The sequence below is a fragment of the Micropterus salmoides genome, unplaced genomic scaffold, assembly GCF_014851395.1.
Source record: "Micropterus salmoides isolate LMB-PRFRI ecotype aquatic unplaced genomic scaffold, ASM1485139v1 Ms_hic_scaffold_5, whole genome shotgun sequence".
NCBI lineage: Eukaryota > Metazoa > Chordata > Actinopteri > Centrarchiformes > Centrarchidae > Micropterus > Micropterus salmoides.
The window spans coordinates 13,009,209-13,023,697 of record NW_024044237.1 but is presented as its reverse complement, the minus strand read 5'-3'; the positions used below and the strand labels follow the sequence as shown (position 1 = coordinate 13,023,697).

General features: G+C 40.3%; 1 protein-coding gene across 1 annotated transcript; it reads left to right on the top strand.

Annotated features, from left to right (window-relative positions):
* Positions 1-1,307: 1,307 nt before the first annotated feature.
* On the top strand, positions 1,308-12,451 carry sncb (synuclein, beta). Its single transcript, XM_038700337.1, has 6 exons — positions 1,308-1,472; positions 2,494-2,627; positions 6,056-6,085; positions 6,323-6,408; positions 10,076-10,162; positions 11,650-12,451. The coding sequence occupies exons 2-6, from the start codon at positions 2,507-2,509 to the stop codon at positions 11,677-11,679; spliced, it is 354 nt and encodes a 117-aa protein (XP_038556265.1). The 5' UTR covers positions 1,308-1,472; positions 2,494-2,506; the 3' UTR covers positions 11,680-12,451.
* The last annotated feature ends 2,038 nt before the right edge of the window (positions 12,452-14,489 follow it).

Genomic DNA, 14,489 nt, shown 5'->3' with positions numbered 1-14,489 from the left:
CCACATCCTGGCTACTCACGCTCGCTGGGACCAGATGAGACAGTACATGACAATTCAAGGAGGGGCAGCTATCTGGGAATTCCTCAAACTCAACGGGGGAGTTGGGGGAGAAGAAGGAGGGTTTCTCAATCACTCGCCCACGACAACGAGGATGACGTCACTGCGCTTACGTCAGACGGGGGTTTAAAAAAGGGAAGGGGCGGTACTTAACCCTTTGCAGAAGCTGTAAGTCTGTACGGTGAAGCGTGTAGTATCAGCGCAATGTACGTGTATTAACCTTCTCTGGCTCTAGTTTGGTCCTCTAGAAAGCACGATGACCTCATAGAATGTTCGATCATCTACACGAGGGGAATCGATTCGATCTGAGGCACGTTCGCTGCTCTGATTGGCTGAGGCACGTTCGCTGGGCAACAGCTCACGGGCTCGTGACCGCTTATCCTTCAATTTCAATTAAATATGCAGACCAGAAACCCCCCATTGTGACTCCAAGGACCGACACTTGGTGTTTAAAATATGCAAACATTAAGTAACCCAACTCTGATATTGTTGAATTGTTTTAGTATAAAATATACTGGATCGACTGACTTTATAGCCTACATCTGTCTTTTCAAAGCAGCCATTAACTTCCCTATAGCTGGTCCAAAAAAATCAATACAACACAGTCTTAATGCTTAAAGCTGAATCAACCCACCCCCATCTCTTACACAAAATGGTATCACCCTCTGATCACATTCCTGTTTCAGTGCAGTTCTATGCGTGTCACTAATAGCACTTTGCACACACCACACAGAAGTGGGATAGTTGATTTTAAACGTCTTCCACCTCCTGAGAGTTTATAGTCTACTTTATAAAACAACTGTTGCAATAAGCTATATGACTATATTATACACAGATATAGGATGATGCTTACATTTCTTAATGAGAGCCAAAAAGAGTGGTGCCAGTTTTCGGTGCAAGGGGTGGGGTATCAAAGCTGAATTCAAAATGGAGACACACAAGAACCCAACAGTCAAGTTGGTCCAGTAGTCTAAAGTACATGCTAGTTTTATTTTCATTTATATTAGCATATTAGCATTATCTCACGTATTTAGTGTGTACAACTAATTGCATCCAGATTACAAACAAAAAGTCCATATTATTGTACTTGATGACATTTCTTTCTTTAATACTATTTTCCTTGCTGTAGCAGTTGACTTCATTCCAGAAGTCAGCAAGTGGAGGGAGCCAGTGATGATGGGAGAGAGAGAGAGAGAGAGAGAGAGAGAGAGAGAGAGAGAGGCGGTGGGGGTGGGGGGGTGGGGGGACGTGATAGTCTCAGCCGCACCGTGAAGGGGGCCGTCCCTGTTGGTGGAGATCAGCCCGAGGAAGGCCCACCTAGTGATCATTTGAAATTATCTCCCATTTAGACGATAGTGTGACGCGACTGTGCGGCTGAATCATAAGGGGATACGTTGAAACCGAATTGTAAATAGGTAAGGACTCTTTTTTCCATCGCATTCCTTTCTTATCGTTATTTGGAAACATATAGAGGTCACCACCATTTGAGGACCATGCATGTGAGCGTCGTCATTGGCAGGCACTGGTTTGCACCGTGCCTAAAATAACTTAAAGCTCTTGACCAACATTCTGTATATTTCTCTTGCTTTCCGAATCAGATTATTATTATATTTGTGTCTGGGAGATAATGTAAAGGCAAAGAAATGCATGCACAGATGCAAGCTTGAGAAATTATCCACATCGTGAAGTGGTACATGTAGTAATTTAACACTTGACCTGCATCATCCAGGATGGGACTGACGGATGAGTGTCTGGTGCGAGAATTTAATTCGAGTTAGTCTGCAGCCTTGTCTGTTTTTATTCTGATGTTTCCCTATTGTGATCGGACAAAAAAAAAAACACATCCAAACTATTCTACGTTAAAACCGTGACGCGTGCAAATATCATAGTGTAGATCGTGCTTCCCTTCCCCCAGCAACGTTGTGTAGCTCTTTGCGATACATGCCACCTTCCAGTATAATATGCTGTACCGACCGTTAAAAAGGCCTGCGCCTTTTTTCCCATGGGCAGCCCTGTCATCTCGCCGCCATCGAGAGTAGCATTACAGGGGAGCAATAATTAATGAGCGCTTCCACAATTAACCATTTCATTGAAATGATTTTGCCTTTGAATATTTCATGCTTTGAGGAGGATGTGAAAAGGGGGTTGAATGCATGAGTGAACAAGGGTTTTTACTACAGCTTGATGGCTGGACTGCAGCTGGCAGGATCTACCACATGAGGCGGTGCTGCCTTTTTTGACTAATGGAGGATCTTATAATATACTACAGAAATCCATAGAACTTTGTAGAAAAACTCGAGAATACAATAGGGCAACTGCTTATTAAGAATAAGAGATATTAGATGTCACACATGCATATCATTAAGATCAAATGCACCTGTACACAGTGACAGCAGTGATGGTGACTGACAGCAGGTATGGTCCATCTCTCCACAGCAGCTCGGCCAAGATGGATGTGTTTATGAAGGGTTTGTCTAGAGCGAAAGAGGGGATGGCTGTGGCCGCAGAGAAGACCAAGGAAGGAGTTGCTGTTGCGGCTGAAAAGACTAAAGAAGGGGTTATGTTTGTAGGTAAGACGATCACCAATGTCTGTTTGCAGGTTATTTTATGTGCAAATCATACACAGGCCCATTGAGCCTGCTAATGTTCCAGCCATATGCAGGAGCAGCAGCAACTCAGCAGAGAGAATATTTTATGGCTTAGGTCATGCAGCATTCACATATGTCTTGGAACAAATGGTGAAATTATACAATAACCTTTCCTTTATTGGCACAATAAATAGCAGGCAGCAGGCTGCATGTATTGCTTAGTTTTGAACCTCATTGTTCACCGTCATAATACAGCTAGATGACAGTATTACACCTTCCACAGTATAACTACAGTCATTTTATACACTATGTGTGATGTAAGTGAAAATTATGTGTGTACATGCATGATAAGTACAACTGAATGCATTCCTTTGGTAAATTAAGAGTAGTATATTAAAACAGCTGTAACTTAATTAATCAGTCAGTCTGACAGTTGATGAATATCTTTGATTTACTTATGCAGGCTGATGCCATATTTAAAGAATCAGCTATCTTACCCTTTGTATCAAAGTTAACAATCTAATATTTACTTATTACTTTAGTTATTTATGTGTAGTTTTATAAAGGATACAAGGGTAAGGAGTTATTTTCATGTGGATGATGATGAGGTCCCGAATGTCCTTATGCCCTCTCGTCTGACTTGACTAGGCTACAGGCAGGCGATTGGAACAGGGGTGGGGGTGGGGCAGTAGGATGGTCGGAGCAGTTTTTGCAACATGTCCATGCATTGGAATCAGCAGCAGATTGTAAAACAGTCCCAGCCGGCAGGACTCCTGGAGACAAACTGGATAAAGGTCTCTGTTTTTGTCTTTTATGGTGCATCTCGAGTTGTAATGGACACCCATACAGACATCTGTGCAGATTAGTGCCTCTGTGTCACAATTTTAACAATACAATGCCAAGTGTGTGCCTTAGATCACTGGCCCAGTCTATGTCACTTTCTTTAGATCATTTTTAAATTTAAATAAAGACATGTGACATGGAGGTAGAACGAGGTTAGCAAGCAGCTGGGCAAAGGTACGGTGGAAACTGACAAAAACCTTGTTTCAATCTCTTTGATCATCTTTTTAAAAAAGACCAACTTTCACAGTCATCACATTACTGTTTTTCACAGCTTCATTTAAAAGGCAGTATCATGCATAATTTAATAATCTGTGTTGCTGGGTAATAATTCACGATTACTCTTTAATGGTGTCAAATCATTATGAAAAAAATGAAATTGTAATGGCATTATAACCAATGCTAACCAGTTCTTTTGTCTAAATATTTTATACTAAGCCCCATAAATTCAAATGTTCAATGATATCGACCATATTTTAGAGAACTTAATATGGGTTCTCTAGTTTAGGTCTTAATATGTCTAATGATTATTTTAAGTAGCAATTCATCTATATATTATTTTATTGATTATTTACCATTTAGTCTATAAAATGTTTGAACATAACAAGAAATTCTTATCACATTCCATGGAGTCCATGGAGGCTGCTTGTTTTGTTCAACTAACAGTCCAAATCCCAAAGAGTTGCATAAGATAAAAAAAAAAGCAGAGAATGGCCCCAGTTGAGATACTAAGGTTAATAAAGTGTGATGAACATGATTTGTTTTATTATATTTAATGTGATTTTATGTATTTCACCAACTGCATATCTATAATTCGAAACACCACAATGTTTGTGAAAAATCATGTCTTCCATATTGGCCAGCTCTGTTAGGGGTGAATGGTGGAGTGCTAGATGACTCAGGGGTCTCAAAGCTGGACCCAGGCCCTGGAACCTGCCAGCCATTACAGATATTTTTTTTGTCAGTTGTTGAGCTGTTGGCAGAGTGCCCAGATTTCCTGTGACACCCCTGCTGGTGGTTCACAGTATGCTTTGGATGCATTCAAGTGTGTTGGATGTTTAAGAAGTTGTCAGATGTATCTGCATTGAGATGAAATCCAGTAACGTTACAAATGTAACACTGTGTGCCTGTCACTCATCACAAGAGCCAAAACATGTCAGGATGCAATCAAAAACACGTGCAGGCTCATTTTGGTGTTCTCGATGGCATGTCTCATCTTGCTTTTTGCCTTCGTGACACAGGGAGGGAAAGGAGCGTTTCTGTATCTTCTCTGTGCTGCTTGTTGAGCATGGTGGTGCCCTAGAAAGCTGCGTATGATTTGCTTGAAGGCTCGTCTTGGAGGAGGGGTGAGAGTGATCTGATAGGTCTGTGGCCTACCTTTTGACAGCTGCCGCTGCTGCAGTCCGCCCACCCAGCTGAGCTGAGCAGTCAGCCTGAGTAAGGCAAGAATGAGAGCCGGAAGTGAGAAAACCCTGCTGTACGAGATGCCATTTAATGTCACAAGTAATTCATTGAGCATCTATGTGCTCTGCCTACTATAACACAGTGGAGTACTTACACAGTGCTACTTTAAACTGAATGTTATTACTTTTGTAACACCATAACAGCGGCAGCATAAGAGCTCATTTGTACAGTTTAATTTACACAATCCTAATGAGCTTGAAATAAAAATTATCATTAAAATACTATCTTTGTTAAATTAAACTGTAATTATTAATATTACCAAATTCTGACCCGCAGCTATTATCCATTTGTGTTACTGTCGACATAGTGCTGTAGCATTTCACCAAAGCCGATGCTTAGTGGATGCATTCCTCAGATGTATGTTTTGCTTTGAGGCTCGCCTTTTGTAGTGGCAGTTATGCACTTTATCATCATTTCGTCTCTCCTCGGTAAGCCTTTAAAGGCCCTTAAGGACCTATAAGGCATGCGACTGCTGCACAATAGAGAGGATGACAAGGCTTGAGTGATCAGGACCAGTGGGCATACAGTAGATTGCCCAAACAGCTCGATGGAGTACAGTATAGCTTGATGATATCTGCCAAAGGTCAGAGAATTGAACAGAACAATGCAGAGTTTGATAACTCCTCACAATAAAAGTACCAAGAAACCAAAGTGCTGCAGCTGGGATTGTTCTCTAGTACCTATGGATCTGTGGCCAACTGAATAAAAGAAATAAAATTGATATTGTATTACTTTTTTGAAAACTAACTGGTTGGTGTTGACAGTTCAAAGTTAATCATGTTACATGTCACAGTATATCATTTGAGCAGTTATGAACAGGATGCTGCAGTGCTGTATCTTTGAATTAATACTGCATTTTGTCATGTCGGGCTACTGTAGCATCAGTGTTTCATGCTGTCAGGTAGATGAAATTTAACCTGTCAAGCTGGAAAAATAGCTGGTAGCTCAGAAATGGTGCAAGGCAGGCTCCAAGTCTGACTGCAAATACTTTTGTTAATTTCACAATGAAATTAACAAAAGTGCTTCAGTGGTTAGTTTCAGGCAAGTGAAGTACAGACAAAAACCACACACCTTCTCTAACACGTTGTTTTTTGTTGTTAATTCAGGTAACAAGGCCAAAGACAGCGTGGGCACAGGTGAGTGAACTGTAGCAGTAAGAAGCTTAGATTCATTACAGTGATGAGACACGTACTCCTAACTGGAAAATGCCGGGGGGGGTTGTGTGTTGTAGAGGGTATGTGTAAGGAGTGATTATGTACGATAATCAATTGAGAAACAAAAGAGGGCTAACATCATGTGCATGCTTTTAATCTGTTGAGATAATGTTACATGCGTGTGTGTACATGATTGTGTGTGTGTGTGTGTCTCTGCAGTGGCTGAGAGGACCACTGGAGCAGTTGGGAACATTGTTGCTGCCACCGGCCTGGGGAAAAAGGACGAGTTCCCTACTGACATGAATGTACGTACATTATTCCGGTCACGGTCAGCTCCACACCGTTTTAGTGTCATCAGTGTGTTCCTGTTATCAGACAAAGTGTTTAAGTGTGTTCATGCACACCCACAGGAAATCAGTTGGCCCTCATGATTTGCGATTGACATGTTGCAAATTTGCATATTTAAAAGTTTAATATAATATATATCTGTGGTCAGTATTGCATTTTATTGGATTTTTGAGTATATACAACTAGGGCTGCATCCATCTATATATTTTTGATTGATATAATAGTAACTATTTTATCTGAGTAATTGCTTCAGTTTAATACTTTAAATATTTTAAACCTTCTCAGAGGGTAATAATAGGTCATAGACAGTACAATAATGGTTTTGCAACTTTACCTAACCCATACATCTTCTTATATAATGTAAAGATATGGTAGCGCTGCAGATATACTAAATAACAAGAGGCATTCAAAGACATCCTTTGTGCTCCAAATTGACAAATGGTTATTTAAAAGGGCATTTCGGCAATTTAATGTCTGACTTCCACAAAGTTGGTGACTCACAGGACAAAGATGTGACAGTGCAGCTCTAAAAACAGAGGATCCTACATTCCCCACAATGCAACCCAATGGTGTCTTTCTTTATAAGGTCCATGCCTGGTAAACACCCTGTTCCCAAACAGTGAAAGACAAAAGGAAACATCAGTTGGCTACTTGCTGTATGTTGTGTTCATTAAAGTCTGGACAGCATGGTCATTGTTCCCGAGCCAGATTTACAACAGGAATAAGGTTGATGAATCTGCGTTACTCTAAAACAGTTACTAGTCCACATATCATCTGTTTTATTCATCTGCTGTCAGCAAGGACATTTACTGTACCTAAATGTATCTTACCAGAGGAAACGGGATCTTTTTTTTATGCTGCAGTAATTTACTTGTGTGTCAAGTTAAAAACATGTTTCTCATCTCTGCTTTATCGCAAGAATTGAAGAGAACGCTCCACTGCGTGACTCTGCTTCAAAATATAAACGGAAAACTTAAGTGGATTAAGGCTTTGTTTTACACTTGTTTTATTGGAGGAATCTTGAGAGTTCCTGAGGATGAATTGTTGCTCCACACAGTCTGCTTTGCACACAGTCTATAATATACATAGCCTCTTTAACTGTTCAGGTGCTTTTAAATTGTCTAAACTATCTCTCTGCGGGACTATCAGCTCTCTTCAACACTCAATTGTGCTGTTATTGTAATCTGACCACCTAAAAATCTCTGCTAATGTCACATCTCACATCAGTTTGTACACACTGTGATGCTGTAGATGCGAGGCGAGAGCTGGAACATTTTGGCTTTCCACAAACATAGAGCATGGGAACATAGCATATATGAACATATAGACCAAGCTTGGAAATTAGAGTGATCTTTATTAAATGGTCTGTTCATGCAATGTCAGCATGTTGACATTTTGTCTATCTCTGTCAGACTGTCCCCATCTTAGGACAGAGGTCCCCATCCTGTCCTAAGCCTTCATCCTTCAGAGTTGGACCCTCTCCACTTAATTTCTAATCTAGTAAATCTGATAGCCTGCTCTAATAGGCTTCTGGAAGGCACTGTCTGAATGATAAAACTATTCATTTTAACACCATGACAACAGATTGTTAAACTGTTGATAGCACATGTGCAGCGCTACTTTTTGTTCAGCTCTAGCTCAGCCTGGGCTCTACATCCACACTGATAAACTGCATGCTGCAGGTATTTTAAAGACACACTGGCCAGTATTTTTGCAATTTAAAGTTGCACTTACTCAACCATTCACACAATAATATATTTCACTTTACAAAAACATGATTTTAAATTATCTTTTTAAGTGAGACCACATGGTCTGAACAGGAGGCTTCTCTTGTGCTCAAGCCTTGACTGAATTCAAATCAGACACAAAACTTCCTCCTCTGTTATAACCACATAAACAGCCTTTTTCATGTTCACGTTTTCTCAGGCAATGATCCCCCTGATTAGGTCTTTATGGTTGTTTCCCATTGTTAGCATTTAAGGCCATGCTAATCATGTCGGTGGGCCTAAAGCACACCAGCTTGATACAGTACAGAGGATTATGGTCTGTTCTTCTCTGACCTAATTGACTTGATTAGTGATGGGTTTATAAATAAATGTGCGGTCCCAGTGACCCACTAGCTTTGTTTTCAGGGCTTGTAGTAGCAGGTATAGCAATAACGGGGAACTGTCTGATTCAGGAACTCTCAGAAGGAGACACAGTTTGTTTACACCTACTGTGGTTAATGCACAGTGTCAAGATATCAGAGTTTTAGATTAGGTTTTCAGTGTTACCTAAATATTAAGGTTGGTGAAATTCTATATTTTTCTCATTGTCAATGAAAACCAAGAAAAGACCCAAACCAACAATGATTTGATCCTCCCAACAAGTCTTCTTATCCAAAGCCTGATATTCCTGTGTGCTTCCATTGTTGTCCAAAAGACACATTAGTGAGCCACATTGCATTTGGTGACATACTCCTTCAACCCACATACACCGTCCTGCTTCTGTAGAGACTCTCTAGAGCACCAAACGTCTATTAGTCTGTAGCTAAAAATAGTGCCCAATAACACATTACCTCCTGTTTTTTTTATGAACCTATTTTTAAAGTCTTACGTCTTCAAACTAACTGCATAGGTGCGAGACTTACTGAGAGACTGGTTTTGGTGTTTTTAACCCCAGTTTTTGCGTCTTCTTCTATTACTATCACATAATCCGGTTTTACAAATATTAAATAACTGGCAAACAAGGCCGTGCTAGTGGCTCTGTGAGGCTGTACTTTGGCTGTGTGTGTTTGGGCTAAATGTCAACATATGTGCTCACAATGAAAATGCTAATTGATGTAAAGCAGGTGTAATGTTAAGGTTCGACATCGTAGTTTAATATGTTAGCATACCAACACTTGCTAATTAGTTTGCACACATTTGAACATAAATCAAAATATTGAACACATTTTTGACCTGATGATGGTGCCATATGAAAAGGGAATATCCAGAGTTATTACGATTTATCCCGAGGGGCACATGAATGTCTGTACCACATTTTATGGAAATAAGAAGATATTTCAGTCTGGAGTGGTGGAAAAGACATTGCTATCCCTAGAGCTAAAACCCACAAGGTCATTTAACAACACTTGTTACTGTTCTGAAGGTATTTCCTGGATCCTCTGAATGAAAGAATATTCTGTTACCTGCACAATAAAAAAGATTTTTAACCCGGTTCCCCAGTTGCAATTCTGTTTCCGAATCCAAATAAAGATGGTAGCCGGAAATGACAGAAGTCCTTGCTCTAACATACAGATTTATGTCACTTATATTTGTGTATATTGATGCTACTTTCTATAATATTCCATTTTTTGGATTAGGAACTACAATAAAAAAAATCTTTATTAATGTGCAACAGACAGATCCTGAGAAAACCTTCAGAACAGAGGTGTTAAACCACCTTCTGGGTTTTTCAAAGATCGTCTGGTATTTATTGTTCAGAAAATTGAATGCTTAGCTCTGTGACACGAATGCAATGATGAAACATGAAAGGCATATAACCCAGAGTAACAACAGCCTTATCCTTTAAGTTCATGTTTACTACAAATATGTATAGTTGCTTCTGTTACAGTAGATCTTTTCTTTCTCCCTCTCTCTGCAGCCTGAGGAGTATGGGCAGGAGGCCATGGAGGGCCAGGGAGAGGCAATGCTGGAGCCAGAAGGGGAGACATATGATGAGACCCAGCAGGTAATCAGCCTACGCGACACAAAGCACATACATGTCTCTGTTCTACATTAAAGCGTCTTGTGTCTCTGGGTTTAAATTGAACTATATGGTTTTATTGCAAATAGCTTTTTGTATGTTTTGTAAAAAAGTACTGCAGTCAGGGAGGAGTCCATTCACTTACAGTAGATGGAGGCTCATCAGTATTCACCAGCTGTGCATGGTCACACATTTCAGCTGTATTGCATTTGAATAGCGCTCCACACTTGGCCTCCACTTCTGTCCCACACAAACATTCCCTCTCACGCTGAGGTAATTCTGAAAATGACAACAGAGAGCTTAACAAGCCAATTGCCACATAGCAAGTACAGTGAATATAGCACCACCTACCTACACAGAGCATTGGTTGTGTGTCGGTGTGTGTGCGTGGAGGAAGGATGTGAGTCTGACACAGATGGTTATTTTTGGAATTTGGCTGTCAGGGGCGAGACACACTGTGCATAACCTATTGCCTTGAAAACAGGTTTTAAATAGCTAAGAGTAAATAAAAATATCACACAATGCACAGAATGTTGAAAGGATTGTTTACTAGTATGTAAAATGATTTAAGGCACAACACAAGTTATGTTTTTGAAGCCTTTTGTATTCTCACCGAATATTAAACTACGCAGAATATTCTGCTTTCAGTTTAAGGAAAATTTCATTTGAGATCCTAATAATGTTCAATTTACTCAGTGCATTTGGTCGGATTTTCTTTCCATTCCTGCTTACAGCCTCCATCAGTGGATTATTGCGTTAATCCGTTAAAGGAATAAAACGGAGATATTCCGTAAGATGCAAATTAAAAGTGAATTTCTCAGAGGCAGTAGCTTGGGTCATCCATGTCCTCCTCCATCTCTCCCCTACTCCTCCGCATCTCTTGCCCCTCCCCCATCCTTTGCTACACCAGCGATATGCGAGCGCCGTCTGAATGGGTGTGGTGATGACGCGCTCTGCCTCCATGCATTGTGGGTAATGTCAGGGTCTCCCTGCAATGCTGTAAATATGGAGTCAAGAGTGCTGCAGAGTGAAGCAGGCCTTCTCAGGGAGGATTTGGAGATAAAAATCCATCTCACCCAGTATCACTCTTGGTTTCACCAGATGACCTAAGACTATAGCACATTCCTGGAGGCTGTGTTTTTTTTTTTTTTATGATCATGTGCGTGGAGGAGGCGTATGCAGGTTTACAAGGATGCTGGGAATGTGCTCACGACTCCTGGTGTTGGTGTAGGCTTGTGCTGCCCTCTGCAGGCTTGAGAGAGATACTGAATCAGCAATTTACAGCTGTGATGGAGTGACATCATGTGTTACCATAAGCTCTCTGCCATGTATTCTTCTTAAACTGATTTAAGTTGAATTTCATGTGTTTAAGTTGTAATTCCAGCCTCGCTCTGTTAAATTTAACCTTGAGCTTCTCTGTGCTGCAGATATGACCTGCCTGTTCCTCTAATATCGCTTCTGCTTTTTCCCAGGAGAGCCAGGACTACGAGCCAGAAGCATAAAAGCATCAGTCCAAGCCACCATCCAACCAGCAGCACAATAATATTTCTAAAGATAAAAAGGACAAACGCTGAAACTATTACAATTATACTCCCGTTGCAAAAAAACAACAAAAAAGAAGCATTCCCACTGAAAAATGTTCTTCCTTCAAGACAAATCTTTTATTATATATTGTAAATGTCATGTTATTAATGTAATGTGTCGGGTGTAGGTATTTATTAAGATGTAAGATTTGTCCTCTCTGTCTCATTTCCTTGATTCCCTCCCAATGAAATGAGACCAGAGCCAGGGCTTGTGACTTTGTGCTTGTGTGTATCTGTATTTAGAAACGTGCAATAGATGTTCATCATCTTCCAATGAGACTTGGGAGTGGAAAAAAATAAATATGTCCGGTTGCAAGCAGATATGAAAACAGTAATATCCTCTTAAGTGTCGACAATGCCTGTTTGTGGGTTCTTTCTTTTTGCATTTCTTTGGAGATTTATTTAAACATTTTTGAAGTAAGAGTTTTTTACATTGTATCTTTATAGTTGCTTGTGAAATCATTCCAGTAAACTATCTGTTAGAAATGGACAGAGTATACATGTTTGTGTGTGTGTGCGTGTGTGTGATTATCTGTACTGAAGATTTTAACAAGTTAAAGTCAATATATTATGTCTTGAAATCATAATGGTTGTCACATCAATATGTGCTTTAAATTGCAGGACTTGTCAATATAAAGGTTTATGTGTTAAGCCAGACATACATTCCTCTGTAAATAAAAAGTAAAAAAAAGAAACCACCTGTTAGTGTTGTTTGATAATATTTAAACTCACTTTTGGCATTGATAACTCATTAGATTTTAAACCTCTTGTAACCAGTTCTGTTTTTTTCTGCCTGTTGGTCTAAATGAGGATCTGTTGTGCATCGTCCTCGCATGTTTCCTTTTTTGCTCACTCTTGTCTGGGAGTTGATTACAGGATGTGTGAAATCTGCTGAGCGGGCTCTGGCCCTTTGGCAGGACGCTGCCATAGTTGGGATGCCAGTCTGATCGGGCCTCTTTGGGTGGGTTTTGTTTGGGTTAATCCGGCTGGAACGTGCAGGCTCGGTTGTGTCGGGCTCAAACAGAGGGTATTAAACAGCAGACCCCGCTGCTGTTGGCTCAGACGGATGTGTGCAGGGACAAAGACAGGAGCCATGGCCTCGTTTAAGAAGTCCTTTGAGAGCCTGAAAAGCACGAGCCACTCGGCCGCAAAGGGAGTCACAGACACTGCAGGTACAGAACTACAGTTATAAGATAACACAGAGCCGTAAAGTCTGGCAGACAGAGAAAAGGCTTTTATTTTTACCATGGCTTGTCTTTCTTAGTTTAAAAAACGAACTTGATGGATTAAACACAACGATAAATCATGGACAATTTTCTTTAACATGTAGGCTAAAGGACGTTGAGATCATTTTAGAGTTTTTACAATGAGTTGACGTAAAAAGCAAAAGCGGTAACTGCACTAGTTTCCCTCCCCCTGAGGTCAGACACTGTAAATCCATGTGTTGTGTTTCCAGTGCAGGCAGCTCAAGAGGCTGTGCAGCAGGTGGCAGACTCCTCCAAAGAAACAGCCAACATGGGTAAAGTGCACACTCTTCTATCTTTGAAGCTTCATTATGTGTCAATGGATATATTATTATGAGTAGATAGGAGTTAGAGTAACTCAAGCTGTCAGAGGATTTAAAAAAGCTGCTCTCATCTCTCAGTTAATACTGGAATTACTATAATCATCATCATTTCATTCACTCAAATTTAGCTCAGCTGAGAGTGCTTTTAGAGGCTGAATCCTCAAAATGCTGCAGGAATGGAATGATAACCTAAATTAAATGTTTTGGATATGGGCTTTTAGATATACACACGTAAAATATATGCTTACACACCTAAGTTTGCATGTGAGTTGATAACAGAAGTTTGATAATCAAGCTTTCTTCAGCCTAATGATTTGTGTTGTTTTTCACTTTCTGAATGTTTATCTTCTGCTTCACTCTGACTCTTTCAAGCTGCTCAAGAAGCTGGCAGACAGACTCAATCAGCCATAGGAAAAGCTGCGGACAAGGCCACGGACACCATCAAGGAGTTTGGACAGAAAATGGACACCAAGTGATCCCTGAAAAAAATGAACAATTCTAGCTGAAACACTGGAGTCAACTTGTTTCGCCATCCATAGAGATAATGTTCGGATGGAAGAATGTTGGCATCAGAAAACCTGAAACCTATATATATATCCAAAGCTAACATTCCAAAAGATATCTTTATAGTCTTTTTATTTCTTATTTTACTCTCCCCTCACCTTTTTCCATTTATGTTTATTGCTTTATTATATAATTTCATTATATGTGACTATTTTGGGAAATAAAAACAGATACCAAATTGTTTCTCAGGCTTTTAAAATGTGATATCCTGCTACACACAGTAGAGATAACACTGCTAGCAGCTGCAGAAGTACTCTGTCTGTGCTGCATCCTGTTGTTTGGAGCTCATCAACACATCACCACAGTCATTATTACCAACACATTGCTGAAAAGATGGCCTTTGGCAGGCCGATGGCTCCTGATGAGAATATGATCAGAGCTTGTCTACCTTGGCCCTCAGCAGCACGCCTCCCTCCAACACACTACAGTGGTTGCTAGGCAACAGTGCTCTCTGGCGGCCGGGGATTGGTGGATGCCTTTGAATTAACTGTGAGAATACTTCTGTCAGTACACAATGTTCTGGCCAAATGCAGCCCACTGCTACAGTAAAACCGAGACAGGGAAGATTCTCAAAAATCTGTGATATATATATATAATA